General features: G+C 43.7%; 1 protein-coding gene across 3 annotated transcripts in view; it reads right to left on the bottom strand.

Moving 5' to 3' along the window:
• The window catches only part of NIPAL2 (NIPA like domain containing 2), a 54,410-nt gene that overhangs the window by 12,588 nt on the left and 25,567 nt on the right, over window positions 1–16,255 (bottom strand). For all 3 annotated transcript variants that reach the window (XM_066990617.1, XM_013179947.3, XM_066990616.1), the window contains 4 exons: window positions 12,965–13,024; window positions 10,834–10,955; window positions 5,168–5,264; window positions 864–999 (listed from right to left, as the gene is read on the bottom strand). In XM_066990617.1, coding sequence (XP_066846718.1) covers window positions 864–999; window positions 5,168–5,264; window positions 10,834–10,955; window positions 12,965–13,024 — 415 coding nt within the window. The remainder of the gene's footprint in view (window positions 1–863; window positions 1,000–5,167; window positions 5,265–10,833; window positions 10,956–12,964; window positions 13,025–16,255) is intronic.

Raw genomic sequence — 16,255 nt, forward strand, 5'->3', positions numbered from 1 at the left:
GTTACAGCGGAGTTCCTGACTCAGCCATGGAGAGTCACTGCACAATAACTCAGAGGCTTTCTGATCCCACATGGGAATGGTGTGTTCTGCCACGGGAAAGCTGGGTTGGCTCTTCCACCGGAAAATAATCATGCAAGTAAACACTGGAGCAGTCTAGATGAGATTACTGAATGATGCTATCAGCACCTGAAGCGCAGGGACCAGCATGAAGGGAATGGACCCTCTGTTCAGCTGCAAGTCATATTTTACCAGGCTGCCACCCCCAGCAATCTGCAAAGGCAGCATAAAACAATCACTTAACAGGCCAGAGGCCAGCAGGGAAAACTCCGATGTCCCCCGCTCACCAAAAGCTAACTATTTCCAAAAAAAAAACTACAGACATACAGGATAGCAAAGAGCAACACGCAGTTTTAACAGAAGCGGGGAGATAGTGAGGGTAAACTCTCTTCCAGTCCAATCAGTAACATAAGCTAAGGAAAAGAGGCGCATAATGAGGGTAAATGGGGCCATTTGAGTATTCAACAATGAAGATTTCTGAAAGTAACCAAAAAAAAAGTATCAGGAACATAAATTTCATTTAACGAGTCCAGTACCTGTGCCAAAACAAGAACTACGCTTGGGAAAACTTCATATGAGGTGATAATGAGAGGAGGTAGCATCTGTGTAATTAATCAATTATAAACTGAGAAATAAAGCCTAAATAAACAATATAATCAGCTGCAGGCAATTCATGCATCTGTCAAGGCTCTGTCAGGAATTTGTTACCTTTAAGTGCAACTTGTATCTGGAGTCAGTATCAGTACGGAACAGCACTGACATATAAACGGGTACAAAGGTTAAGAGATAAGTAGAAACTCACTTACTTGACTTGGAAAACACAAGAAGTTGCCATTAAAATGAGCATGATATAAAAAACGGGATAAGTGAGCTGCATTTTCCCCTTCACAGAGAGCGTTATCATGCTGGCCACAGCCTTTACAGCGATGACCGTCAGCGATGCTGAAAGGGAAAGGGAAAAATTAGCAGGGCAGGATTTGCAGCAGTGACCTCAGAGCATCAGTGAGAGAGGTGCCACAGGCTTGATAGCTTAAGAGACACTGAGGTAGAGTTTGGGCACCTAAAATCAAGTGTGTGATGTTATCAACACTCGCTAAATTACTGCCTAAACTCCGAGCGATCTCAACTCCACGTGTGTTGTGCTTTGCAGTTCTTTTAGCACTGGAGTCTGCCACCCTGCATTTGTCCCAGGTTTCCCCAGAGTGGCTGAGGTTAGAGCCTGATAAAACCTTGCAAGGTGGTACTGTGTATACGTGTGAGAGAGAGAGGCTGAGCTGCGGTCGAGGAAAGAACTGCATCCATTTCCCACTGCTGGGCACATGCCCTAAATGCTGGGCTACCAGGCAGAGGTTCTACAACAGCCTCCACGTCTCCCAGACACGCTTTATTTAGCCCCAGCTGCTAATTTGGAGCCCTTATTGCATTATTCAGCAGAGGGGCTGAGAGGTCTCCTTATCCATGCTGAGCAGCTGGGACACCTGATTGCACCCTGCCTGTGACACCAGCAGCCAAAAATAGCTGCTCGCCCTCAGGAGTTCTCTGCTGAGACAGGAGATGGTCAAAGCAGGTCAGAGCTGATTTTTGGGATCACGTCACCAAGGACCTAACTCTCCCCACAGGTTACGTGCAGATTCCAGGTAGCAAACGCAGGGGTCTGCACTGCATTTCTGGGGCCAGGCTCTTAAGACTGTCACTGGATCTAGCCCCCAAAATAGTGCGTTTTCAATCCATTTAGTCACTGTCAGTGCATCACCACCAAAAAGTCCCCTGTAAAAGAAAGCAGACAATGCTTTTGATATGTATGTCACCAGGGCAGAGAAGTTTTGCAATGCACATCTTTTGGAAAAGGGGCTGACAGCTGAGCTCAGAGTTACTTTAGATTTCCTTTTGGAGAGCGCTCTTGGTTTGTTGAAGCAAAACCGAGTAGGCTGTGGTTACTGCAAGGAAAACGTAACAAATTCAAAACGAACTAAAAATGGTAAGAAGAGTCAGGGTGCAGAGATGACCTTCGAAGAGAGGTAATTCATAGTCAGGAGCACCGTCCCCCAGCTGGGATCCAGTTCCACCCTCTTCCAGAGCTGGGGGGTGTTGGATTTCGGTGTCTGATTCATCCTCCTTTCGCTGCAAAAATTCAGATTGGCAAGGAGAGCTGCACTGTGCAAAGAGTTCAGGCCAGGGGCTGGGAGAAAAGGTGGGGGAAGAGGAATGGATTCAGGTCTGGGGTTTTGATTTCAAGCCTTTTTCTTACAGCAAGTCCGAAAGTTCAGGAGGAGTTTAAGAGTTGCGTACAGCTGGTGATGATCCTGCTCCCCATCATGAAACTCACTGCTTTAATGACAACCTTTGCACCTAGTGCTTCACCTCCTGCGCAGTAATTGAAATAGGTGGTGTGGTTTACCAAACACAGCAGTAAAAGTGAGCAGAGCAGGTCAAATCCTAGCCTGTACTGGGGCTGATGATATGATAAAAAGCCAAAAAATGCACCCAAGCCCCACCTCCACAGAAACTGATATTTGCATTGTAACATGGAATAGTTATTTACTGTAAAAGAACACTTAGAGGTAAAAATCAGTGGTTTGAATTGTCCAACTAAGAGTAAAGATTGCTGAAAAATTCTTCCTGATGAAGGGGCAGTTTCTAACCCTTATAGTTAAAAAAATAAATACAAATCAGAAAAAAAAAAGTGTAAGGATTTTTTGGTTTATGTTGTTTGTTGTTGTTGTTTTGGTTTTGGTTTGTTTGAAATTTGGGATGCTCTTTTAGTTAATGTTGCCCTGGAACAGGTTTCAAAACCTCGGAAATGGTTTTTCTGTCTCAGATAAAACAATCCCCCCAAAGCTCGCATGACAAATGATGTCACTTTCCAGCTGTTAGAGCAGGAAACTCAGAAATCCCACTTTAATCTGAAATATTTCCCTCCAAACTTATGATAACTCCCAGTATATACATGAGGTAAGATAATTCTCACCAAATGAACTTGCAGGCTTACAGTAAGCAAAATATTTTCAGGTTTTACAATCACCTTCGTACTTTCTTCAGAATGAAAGCAGCTTTAATATCCAATGAAACACAAAAGCTGCCTTCTCTTTAAAGAAACCTTTCTACATCTTATTTACATCTGTATGAACCCTCCACTGAGAATGTATCTATTCAGATGTTAAAAAAGGAAGAAATCCCCTTCCAGAAGCTGCCCCTGAGAATATTCTGCATGGAGACTCCCACCCTTGTCTGCCTCTCCTGCAGCCAGGCCCTCCAAGGGCAGTGAACGTGTTGGATGGTTTGGAGCCCCCTCTCAGCATCCCATGGCTTTGCCCAGCACAAAGTCAGATACGAAGCAGTGGGGCTTTGCAGGGACTACCAGGCACCAAGACAGCTGCAAGAGCTGGAGCCAGCCACAGTTCTGGATTTCCTGCTCAAGGGAATTGTCAGGATTTCAAAAGTTCCCATGAACCCGGATTTGTTTGTTTCTTTTCTAACAGAGCAGAAATAATGACACATTTTTCCTGAAGCTGCATATGCCCACCAAAACCTCAGCAGCCACCAGCTGAAGTTGTTGTTTTTGCTTGATTTCAGCCTGACCACCAAGCTGCAGTCTGTGCGTGCTGGGGCATGGGTTTGCAGCTCCGCTGCTGTTCATCAGCCCCTCGTGTCCCTTTGGCACCAGTGGCATCAGGGCTGGAAGGCTCCACAGCAAAATAAGCACACAAGGCTTCACAGCCTGAAGGACCAGGTCTCCTAGACTTAGCCCAGAGCAGCCTTCCTGGTGGGTCTGCCCAAAACTGCATCAGTTGAGTGTGGAAATCCATCCTGAGATCTTCAGGCTCATCGCCCAGCATCACGGCATGGCTGAAAACCCTGCGAGCTCTGCCAGAGCTGCCAGACCCCGTGCTAGGAGCTGAGGGTTGGCTGGGCTCACACTCTCTCTTCTAAACCAAGAGCAGTTAGACTGACAGCTTTTGGGGGCTCTTCAGTCTCTTCCTCATTCAGGGAGCAAGGAAATCCTTCATGGGTCCTGCAGAGCTGCTGACCTTAATGTTCTCGGTGCTGGGAAATTTAATGGGTGGACTGTCCCAAAAAGGTAGATCTGAAAGAAAGTCTGAGCTTTTCATCGGGGTAAGAAACCAGGCAGGGATCTGGAGGAAGGTGGCTGATAAACCTGCAAGGGTTTTTCAAATTCAGTTACATCTAAATAGTGTAACCGGTAAACTTTACTGAAATTTAGTTTAATCAAAACAACTTGGACGACCTCCACTAGAAACATGGTCTGTAGGTCTTTGCAGGCTCATACATGCCCTCACTGATCTCAGTGAAAAGATAACCATTGACTTCAGTGGCACAGCTCAAACACCTTTCACTTCAACCAGAAAAATGTGGTGTCCCATCAGGGTTTCATAGACAAGTTTACATGACAAAGATGGGCGAAGATATGGGCTCAGCAAATTAATATACACCTGCAAGCAGAACTTTAGAGACAGCCTCCTGACATTTTTCAAAACCGGTTCAAATTTGACTTTATTGAAAATTGTCTGGTAAAATGACCTCCCTTTTTTCTCTGGGTATTGATTGTTTTCTGGTGGCACCATGAATCAGAGGGCAAACTGAATTCTTGTTATTCTTCCAGAAAGGTGGTAAAGTACAAATGTTGCATATGCAAACAGGCATAGATACTTCAAAGAAAAGTTCCCATACTGACATGGGGTATCACTGCATATGCTTACAGTGTGCCTACAAGGTCTTAAACTGCCCTGGTTTACAGAATTGATTTTCACAGCTAGGCCTGTTCTACAAAACAAAGTTTCAAGCAGTCTGCTTCCCTAAGATCTAAAGTCAAATTGTTAGCGAAAAAAGGTTCAGAGCACGCTTGCACACACCATATTCATATAAGGAAATCTGTAAAAAGAAATAGTCCCAGCAATAAGCACAGAAACTATGTTCCATAATTGGCTTTTCTCTTCAAAAAGACCACAGCAAAATGATGTGAAATGTTTCAGTGATTCTCCTTCAGCACACTACTTTGAAGTGGCCCTAATCTAAACTAGCTGGGGGGACTGAATGACAAGGAATCATCAAGTAACAGACAAGAACATTAAAGTGAATAATATGCTCTTACCCAGTAGTGCTACCATCATTAACAAAATCATGATGTGCTTCACAGCCTTTCTTTTGTAAAAATAGAGGAGAATGCAGAATGTTATAATTTCTAAAATCTGGAAATAAAAGAGAAGAAAGTTAGAGCTGTAAAGCTGTGTAATAAATGTTTCATTCAAAGTCTTTGAAATGTCTCATTTTTGCAATTCTAGCTGTATTTTCTCACTGGTAGACTTTTTAAGATGACAGTAAAGATATCCATGTTTAGTGGAAACATTTTTAACAGAACCTCTGTGTTTATAATTCCTACAGAGTAAGGAATTATAGAGCAAGTTCCTCCTACTTACCTGGAGGAACAGCAGCCTCTCCTCCTAGCTATGGTATTGCTAGCGTCACTCCTTGTGACAAGCAAAATTATTTTTGCTACCCTCTTTGCCCTTCTCCCCCATCCTACTCAGGAAAATCCCCCAAAGCACTGTCTTTTTGCTCAGACTTTCTGCCATACATCATAATGGAGAAAGCACTTATTTCCTGTGGTGGTTCTCAAATCGCAGGCTACCCGTCAGGAGCCTACCTGGAAAAGCTCAGTGACACACTAGCAGACCACACTGCAGGACATCTGCAGCTGCCGAAGCAGTTTTCCTTACGCTGTGCACGGTCCAGACTTGCTCCCTCAATAACATCTGACAGACGGTTAAATTTACTGACTTGCTGTTAACGTGTCTCATTGCATCATCATCTGGGCAGAAGCTCCCTGCTATTATCAGCTGCCCAAGTCACCACTACGCCCTTCTCTGTGCTGAAAGGCTGGGCAGATGAAATGGCTCCGGGGAGCGACTCAGCTTCCAGCTCTGCACGGCTCAAAAGTGTGGGTATTCCCCCTCCAACCCACGGCATCAGGCAGTTGCCCAAATGCCTCTCTTTGCCTAAAGGAAACAGGGACTCCAAGTCCAGGAAACTCCCGTGAAGCTCAGAAAGCTTTGAAAACAGGAACGCTGGGACCTCCGTGTTGAGGGGTGACTTAGAGACTGCATGGAGAAAGAGAAGTTTGTGCACATCGGCAGTAATCAACTGGGGAAAATTAGACAGAAAACAAGAATGTCATCATTACTGTATCTGGTTATTTTCATTGTTTTACCAGTGAAACAAGCCATAGAAAATCCTCATATCTCGCCCCTTGGTTCCGTCACCAACGTGCCATTCTATATTTTATGATGCCACTCCACTCTTCACCCAGCACTAGAATAAAAAAGATCTGGGTGTTGTACTGCTGAAATCTCAAAAGAAGCAACTGAGCGGTTCGCAGCAGCAGTTATATAATGCAACATAGCTAATTTCTCATTTTGGAGAATGAGTGCACTAGGAAAGCAGTCATCAGCTACATTTAGCAACTAAAATTCTGTACCACACTCACACCTCCCCCAGTTTAGTAGTGTACAAAAATAAGAACAGAACATAGCAATGCTTTTGATTTGCATGTCTATTCACTTTTGATTTACCTTCACACTGATCCCTGGCTCCCAAAGGCAGCTGAGAGACAATTGCATCTCAAAACATGACAAATGCAAATTTGGATTTTATACCACCTTCCTTTAAAAAAAAACAACAAGTGTTTATCACGAGATAAAAAAAAAATAAAAATTGATTTTGTTTGTTTGTTTGTTTTTGTAAACTGTTTGAATATAAGAAAGCATTTTGCTGCTGGTTAAAAAAATGCATTCCCGGGCTAATCCTGGTTCAGTAAAATTTGCAATCTCCTGTGGAGTGCTGTTCTCCTCTCCCTCCAGGGCAACTTCCCTTCCCCTCAGGCTTGCACCCAGAGGTGAAAGGCAGGACGTCATATGGTAGAAAAGCGGCCTTTGCCTCAGTCTCACACCAGGGAACTTCGCCAGCCTCTGCATCTTCATTCAACAGCAAAACACTGGTTATGTCTGAATTGGGAAACGAGGTAGAAGTCATGCTAGGAACTGAAGACTTGTGAGTTCATCTTGGCCTCCCTGTGGAAAACTGCAACAGGGTTTTGAGGGAACTCAAGAGGAGAAGTAAAGGTAGCAGATTTGCTGTTTGTGCCCCTGGCAAACACATCTTAGGACCAGAGGGAAATATCATGTTACCCAGCTGCAGCTACAACAGCCTTCAGATTGCTTCAGTTGCTATTTTGACAGTGAACAATTGCTAACAGAATGGAAGAAAGCTGTGCTAAATAAATATCCCCCACATGGAAAGGAACCCATGCTAAGAAAGAAGCTCCAGAGATGTCCCAGGTGTCCTCTTCCATGACGGGCACACAGGGTGGTGCTCCGGGGACAGGGACCCTGCAGGACCTGCTCCCCTGGTGCTGGTGCAAACCTGGGCACCCACTGCCTCCCCCAGCCCCTGGGACCGGTTGTCGCAGAGTATGCTAAACCCATGAGACTGCCCTGCTCTAAGCAGCTAGCTACACCTCAGGTATTGATCCATTTTGTTCCCCCATGACGACCGTGATAGATCCAGTCACCACACGAGAAAAAGGAAGCACCATTACCTACCCTACCACTTAAATTTCAAACAATCTTCCACAGAACAAGCCCAGGGATCATTGCTAGCCCAAACTGCTCTGTAACACCAGCTCTGGCACTCAGCACCCTCTTCCCCAGCCCCCAGAGTGGCAGGTAGTGCTGAGCACCACCAGTCTCAGCTGAAGCATGTTGCCACTGCTAGCTCCATCCATGTTGGTCCTCATCCTGTCATCAGCTCGTCTCTTGCCAATGCTAACAAACCCACCAAGAAAACTCTGCTCTTGCACTCTGAGCATAAAAATCAAACAATTATTTCTCACCTCACGCTGCCCAGAAGCCAAATCCCTCCTCCCACCAACAGGTCACCTTGAATCAGCAGACAAGGGGGAGGACATTGCGCTGAAGTGGAGTGTATGGCTCCCAACAGGACCTCCTGGGGCGTACTGGCTGTTACCTGTGATTGTGTCTTGGGAATTACCCGAAATGGTGCTCGGTCTCATAGTCGATAGCTGTGGTCGTGTTAAATATAGAGACCAGGAATGGGAAGTGTGTAGATTGTAACAGCTTCATATACTCTGCTTAAAGGAACTGAAGGAACTTGACCTGTTTACAATCATTTTTACTATTATAACTAATCTGTACTGAAGTCTCCTCAAGCCCACATCATAAACATTTTTAGAATTGTGATGTTTTCCATGTTTCTAAGCATTACCAGAAGGCACCAGAACAAAATACCACATTGTCTGCCTCAACAGTTTTTCTGGGACATATAGCAATACAGGGACCAATGAACCAGGAGGGTCTTCTAGGCACTTTGAAGGAAAAGCAGAAATGCTTTGAACCTGATTTTACAGAGATTAAATATTAACAACCCAGTGTTCGCTACACTACTGTTTGGGGAAGCCTAAGAGCTACATCCATAATTGATGTCTTCTGTAGTGACTCAAAGAGCACATAAACAAAAAAGAAAAAAAGCAAGCTAGGACAGTGATTCTTGCTCAGACATGAGTATGCTACTGCAAAGCCTCAGAAGGTGACTCAAAGTTGTCTCATGTGGGAACTACAGGCTATTTCTGCAGAACTCCTCTGATGCCAGTGGAGTGCCACATGGGGATGGTTTATCACCCACACAGAACATTTTGTACCACTGGGGCTTTGTATTTCTCAGCAGACCACACTTCAGGGCTACTTTTAGAAAGACTGTTGGACTGCATTACACTGCTGTACTGTCTCTATATATATTTATACTGGAAACTCTGCAACTTCTGCTGTGCTTTTTTATACATCGGCAGTCAACCTGTGCTAGAAATTTTACAAACAAATACGAAGAGCTAGCTCCCTGTCCAAACAGCATGTTTACAGCAGGGTTTGCTTGAACTTCCAGCAGCATATCAGGCTAATCAGGCTAGTATCTTAGGGTCTCTTGTGGAGCCTTTCACTCCTCCCTTTTCTTTTGACACAAGAAGCTCAAACCAGATGAATCCAGGAAGCAGAAGGAATAAATCAAGCTTGATTTGTTGTTGAGACAACAAGACTTGCTGTATAGTTGCTCCATTTTCCCCTGTAATCCATGATGCACGTTGGCTAAGGCAGGCAAAAGGGAGAGGAGGAGAAAGAAAGTCCAGGGGTTACCCATCACCTCCTTATAATTTCTCCTAAGAAGAATACAGGACAGTCTTCCTAGGCATTCAACTGTGTTCTTCCTGAAACAAAGTCAAAATGTCCTCAGATAGGGAAAAGCTCTTTTTCAGCTACCTGTTAGCTTTAAGAAAATGTGAACACCAGACAGCACAGAAATTTCTGGTGCAATGGGGGTGGATGAAGAGTTGTCTCCCTCCACCATCTCTACACAAAAGCATGAAGCAGCAGTCCAAAGTCGGTGCCTAAAATGACAGGCTGTTTTGGTACCTACAGGTGGAAGTGGATGGTAGAAGGGTATATTCAGTAGGAAAAAGATAGGGTCCTCCAGCAAGCAGCAACTGAGCCTCCTGTTCTGAAACACCTCCTAAAAGAGTCCCTCTCCCTCTGCTAATTCCATGGATTTTCTGAAGCTCCTGCTGAGGCTGAAGATAATCTTACTGAGCACCCCAAAACTTCTGGGCATTGCCTGATTTGAAAGTGCATGCCATGATCTGGGGAGCATGATCATTTCATTTCCAGCTTTCATTGAGCTGGATCGCCAACTTTCAGGAGCTTTGAAAATACACAAAAATAGAGCAAGAGGATCAACTTTTTTTTTTGTGTTAGCGTGTACTTTCTGCTTAATCAGTAGTCTCATGGATAGTTAAGATGCACTGAAAGCCTGCAGGCTGGCTAAAAGATTAAGATCCTTAATCTGTCGACTCAGTGGCTTTCTAACTCAGCTTCCTATGGAGAAAAACCTGTGTGCTAATAATCTAACCCACGTGAGGCACTGTATTGGGAAAAAAGTAACCGCTTCTGAAACTCCCATATTGCATCTTCCACATTCAGCTGGAGGAACAAATTTTCAGCATTCCAGAGGGGAAGAGAGGGAGAAATTCCTCCTACTCATTCTTGTCTTGTTCCTGATGTTAATTAGATACATCAAAGAAGATTAATGGAATTTGAAGTTTGTATACGGATACTTTAATCAAAATGGTATTTTTGTGTTTGAATTCAAACTCAGGTTCAGATTAACCTGAGTGGCAGTGAAGCAGTTCATCTCTCCACATTTCAGCTCCATACAAAACTCCTTTTGGACAGCCTCAGCAACATGGGGATAAAACAGAGTGATATGATAGAATAAAGCAGGATCAAGAGGATACATAGCCTAATTTTCAAAAGCTGAATTTCATCAAATTCCAGGAAAGCACTGTAACTAATATGTATATGCAGACAGTGTGGCATGAACACTTACATAGGAAATATAAGCAGTGCCAATGTTTAGGTTTTCCCTCAAGCCCACTAAAAAATAAAATCTTTATTTCTCATCAGTCCTGCACAACTGTGACTTTCCCCTGGCTCCAAAGACATCTTTTGATTTGTCAGATTTTCAGCTTGGGAACTGGGATGATGACTCAAAGACTTGCTCTCTCTCCTGTGATAACCACACAGGGAACAACGCATGTATCTTCAGCAGCAGTTTTTCTGGCACTAATTTATAATACTGCAAAAAGCCCAAGAACCCCAGTTCTTCTTATTTAAGGAGGAGTGTGAACCAAATACTCACCACATATACCAAGAAAGGCCAGCTTACTAAATTATTCTGTACTCGTCTTGCTGTGAGCTCTTGGGGTACATTTGGAGCGAATGTCACCAACAGGTATGTCCCTGCTACTGCCAGTGTTCCTCCTTTAAAGAAAAAGGAACATTATTTTGGTACTACACATAATCATGGTCATCGCTCTCCATATCACTTGGAAATAGCTTCCAGAAGAAAACTGAAGTCCATTTAATCAGATCTGGGCTTAGGTATTTGGACTGCCTGGCATTTGTGGTCCTATCTATTATAATTTTTAATAAAGACCCAACATATCTGGTATAGGTTTTATTAAAGATCCAAAGGATTCTGGAAATATGAAAAAAGCTTTCAGTAAAGCCTCATGGATTAGGGTTCCAATGCAGTAACACATTTTCCAATATGCTCAATTCTAATACCAAGTGCATGACAAAAGCGAATCTATCCTTTGTATTTCTCACGGGCACAAAGCTGGTCACATAAACTTCTCCTAAAATGAAAAGACAAGTTGCTTACTGAGGCAGACAGCTAGATCATTAACCAACACAAATATTCACTGCTTTCCTGAAGTCACTGTGGTCACAGAGGTCTGCACCAGCTACAGACCTGCCCTGGAAACATTAAGTGCAACAGATATGTTCCAGTCCAATGCTTATGTGAAGCTGTCACGAAGCCAACATTTTGGCCACTCCCTGATGCATTTGCAGACCTATGAACTGATTTATAAAAAGCTGATTTGCAAAAAAACTGTTCAGCCATTGGGTTGCTGGGGCCCCTTTTCAAGGTCAAACTTACATTATTGTGCTTTTAATAAAAATCTGGAAGTTCTGCTTTGTGGACAGCCAGCTGACAAACACAGATGTTCATTGAGGTATCTAGATAGAAGTGAGCTGATCCTGAGCTCATAAGCTGTATTGGATTAAGGAAGATATTAGATAATCAATTTTTTTTCAACTAATCTTTAAAATTCTTGGCAAACCTATAAATTGGTATGGAATACAATGCTCAGGCATACAAAACAAAGCACATCCGGAGAACTTTGCTGGCACTGCTATTGCACACAGTTTCTTTGGAAAAGCAGAACTGTTCTATATTTATGTGCTTGCAAAAACATCACCATATTTCCCATCATACAGCTCATTCCTATGGAATGTAGCAACATTGTTAAATCCTTCTTGCAAAGTCTAACTCACAGAAATAAAATAAATCAGTGCTGAACGCTACTTAAAGAAACACACAATGTATAAGGCCATAAGGGAAACATGATCAGGTTGGGGGGGGGAAGTATTTTGAATGTAGCAGCTGAGTTGGCAAACCTGGATCCCAAACCTAAATAAATATTATAGAGTATCCTTGGAACAATACTGAACAAATCTCTCCAAAACATTCATGAGAACAGCTGGGATGTCCTTGTTATAGTATGGACAAACAAGCCTAGATGTTAGGAACCCCACAGCAATACCAGGTGCCCCACGACCACATCAGGTGCACTGTCCCTGTCGAGACGGCTTGGTGTAAATCCCAGACCCTGAAATCTGCTTGTCTCTCACTATTACGAGCAGGGCAGTTTTGATATGCAAAAAAACCTTGGACACGCACAAAAAGTTGACATGCTTTTGCAATGAAGACCATGTTTCCCAACAAAACTCTTGACAACATGATTATTTGCTCTTTGAAGTGATAAAATTAATACCAAAAGGGAAGTTGTCACTTTTAATTGGGCTTGAATTTTTGTGCAATGTCTATGCAGTAAGAAAAAAAATCTTATATTTGAATGAATAACTCAATAGTATCATCGTTTTTATTAGAATGGTGTCGTACTCATAAAGATAATACTAAATACAACCTCAGAGGCAAAAGCAGACAATGAAAATAAATTTGAGCAGAAGGACACATAAGGAATGAATTATGGTTATAAGAGCAGAGGATTTGGGAGTGCAGTCTTTTTCACTTGCATTGAAGATTCTCCCTCTTTTTGTCACCTCTTCCCAAATTTGTAAGTATCTGCCTCGAAACACTTGCTTGGTGAAGTGGGAGTGTGAAGGTGGGGGGCTGCGTGAGAGTTACAGCTTGCTAAGCATATGGCAACACACATGTCCATATTAGCAAACGCTTTACTTACCCAATATATCAGCAGCCCTCATGGTCTGCTTTAGGAATAAGACAGAAATAAATGCAGTACCTAGAAGAGAATTATAAAGACATTTTTTTAAAAAAAATATATGATAGAATATCAAGTGCTATAACAAAAAGCTGCCCTGGGCCAAGAATAAATATATCTCAAGGCTGTTGTTGTTGCACCATACCACGATATAACCAGACACGAGTCCATTCCAGCAACCAACCAACACTCAGTTTTTGTAAGATTTTAAACACATCCAGCAGGCACTTAGATGGTTGCAGGGATGCAATACCCTTCCCATCTCCCACACAGACACCGCATAAACTGCCCTCATTCAGTCATACTTGGAAGCGTGGGGAAACTTGGGCACTGAGCGGCCCTACTGCTCCACTCCCTATCTTACCATCAGTTTACTGCATGGACTTGCTTAAGACAATTTGCCCCACAGAGAGATAAATTTCTGCTTCTCTAGACTTCAGTGGATTAGAGGCTTGCAAGAGAAGTAGCAGCAGTACAACTGAGAGGAAGAAAGCCACTGCAAAAACTTAATATTTGTAATGAGCTAAGAGACTGGTCTTGATGTCTGCAAACAAGCAGGTGGGGGAGCTAGCATATATACCCTACAGAAGTGCTGCCCATGGTCTTCCAGAGTGACTTGTAATGAAGACGGGAAAAAATGGAAGTAAGCCCTGGAAATGACCTCTGGGGTCCAGGCAACCCTTTCCCTTGTCCAGGTCTCACATCTCCCCGGTGCCAGCTCCCAGCCCAGCCTCTTCTGGGTGGGCGGGTGAGCAGCAGCACAGTGATCACTACAGGGTTTCTGGTAAGCAGCTTGGTGTGGACACATGCTAGAGAAGGGGTTTGGACTTAAGACGGGTGAGACTGTCAGCCGCCTGTGAGAGGTGGCTCTATTCCATTAGGCAACATTCGAGCATCTACCTCTAAGGAGAAGCAACAGAGGCTGAAAAGCTCCTGTCCAGAAGAGATGAAGAAAGGCCTTTGGGGGAGGTGTGTTGGTAATATCAGATACATTCAGAAACCTCTCAGAGAATGACTGCTCAGGAGGGACTCTGAAAGGGTACATTGAACCTAAATCATGGGAAGCTGTTACAGGAGCTTTGTTCCTGCCTACAGCATTAAATTATTGGTTTATTCTTGAAATAACAGATCTTTTCTTCACCATCTTCGCTTCATTATCTCTATTGTTCTGATGCAAAAATTAATCTGTTGTTAGCTACTGGATGTACTCTAGATATATAAAAAAAGGTTCAGAACAAGTGGTAAACAGAACTGGAATTCAGCATCATGTTAGTTAAAAATCAGATAAAGCATAAGTCATAAATTTAAACAGCATGAAGAGTGATGGAGACCCATACAAATGAGTAAGAGCAGTACAAGAAGCTCTAACTGAGAGCACCTCACTGAAAGTAAGCTACCTGACACGGTTTCCTTTATTCTGTGTTTCAGTGACAACTTTCCTGGAGAAAAGACACTGGTATCCAGGCAACACTGGCAATACCAGAGCTACCTAGGTTCAGAAAAGAAAGAGGATAAAAGCCAGGAAAGAAGTAGCAGCAACCCAAGTTAGGGCAGGAATTAATTATTGCTCTGTCTCCCTGCTGTCAGAGCTCTCCCGAACTACATCTCAGACCACCCCTGTAGGCAGCCACTGTAACAGCAAAGACCTGTTGCTTAATGACCTGAGTGATTTCTTTTTTTTTTTTCTTTTTTCTTTTTTTTTTTGACTGCCCCATTGTCTGGGCTCTCAGTGCATTCAGCAGAGATCTAGTAAATGCAATTTAAAGTTCAGTTCCAGTACTGGCATCCAATTTGGGGTGAGATGAGTTATGCCCCAAATTCCACTGCCTGCTTCTCTGGAGATGGCAGCCTGGGGAGATCACAAGCTCTCAGGCTGGCAGTGGGCACAGGCAGGCACTGGAACACATCCAGATAATGAAACTTGTCACTCAGTCTGTCATCCGCTTTAATAATGCATTCAGATGCTGCAAGCTCTTTCTCCAGAGATAGCTGGTAATGCACAAGAGATCATGAGCTTAACAGAATATACGTATAATTAATGCACTTTACTATGTGTGGTATGTAGAGGAACCAAAAAAGAAGAGGAGGTTCTGAGGACATACATTAGGCCATCTGGGATGGGAGGAATTGGCAAAACCTGAAGTAGGAGGGGAGGTGCAACTGGGAGGGGAAGAGAGCAAAACCCAGGGCAGAGACGGAACAGAAAAGGCAACTGTCCCTGTGGGTAAGCCACCAAGACTTCACATGCATTCAAGTGAAGCAGAAAAGCAGAGTGGTATATCCAAGCGAAGAAGCAGAGAACGGTTACACAGAGTGGCTGAGATGCTGGAGGACATGCATGAGTTTGATCAGCATCTGGCAAGTTCTGGCTACTACTTTCAGGACTGAATTCCAAGCAAGCAACATTAGCACAGCCAAAATAGCACTTTGTTATTATACACTGTCTAACGCATTATTTAAATTTTATTTTTATTTTGTAGTTTTATGGGCTTTAAGCTCTGTGAGTCTGAATTTTAAACAACCTTTTATGTTCTCCAGTTGGCAGGGTGGGTTTGAGCCAGGTTAGATCAAACAAACCAAGGGCAGATTGTCCCAGCGCAGGCAGAGGCTTGTTAGAAACAATGGGATAGAAGAGAAGGGGTGTGAAAGGAACCTGTGAGCCCCAGGAGCCTGGGGAGAAATGTGCAGCCCTCACAGCTCTCTGTCCCTCTTCCTGAATTCCTCAGGGCTCCAGTTCACAGTCTCAGGTGCATTTCACTGCGCAAGACATAAGCTTCTCAAGCCAATATGTTGGTTGACAACCACATGGCCCCTGCTGTCTCCTCTGTGCCTGGTGGCCTCCAAGCTGCCCTGCGGTGAGCAGGAGGTTGGGGCACCCTGAGGCCCCTTCCAGCCTGAGTTACCCCAGGACTGTCTGAACCCTTGGCAGAAGAGTGAGTGGGCAGCCAGAGGCCACAACTAAGCCCACCAGATATACGGGTTAAAGCCTTTCCTACCACCTAGCCACCATTTTCCCTTTCCTATGCCAAGGTCCTCCTGTTCCCCCTCTGTCACAGGAGCTGGGGGCATCCTTCTCCCCTGACTTTATACTGATGCGGGAAGTAAATCACTGTACATTATGTTCAACCTTATGAATGAATAGACCAAGGACGTTGGGCAACTGCTGTGCTGAAATGTATTACTGTGTCTTTGCAACTCTTCAGTTGTTTGCCTGTTTTTCTTTAAAAAAAAAAAGCTATAGACAGTCATAGA

The sequence above is a fragment of the Anser cygnoides genome, chromosome 2, assembly GCF_040182565.1.
Source record: "Anser cygnoides isolate HZ-2024a breed goose chromosome 2, Taihu_goose_T2T_genome, whole genome shotgun sequence".
In the NCBI taxonomy this organism is placed as follows: Eukaryota; Metazoa; Chordata; class Aves; order Anseriformes; family Anatidae; genus Anser; species Anser cygnoides.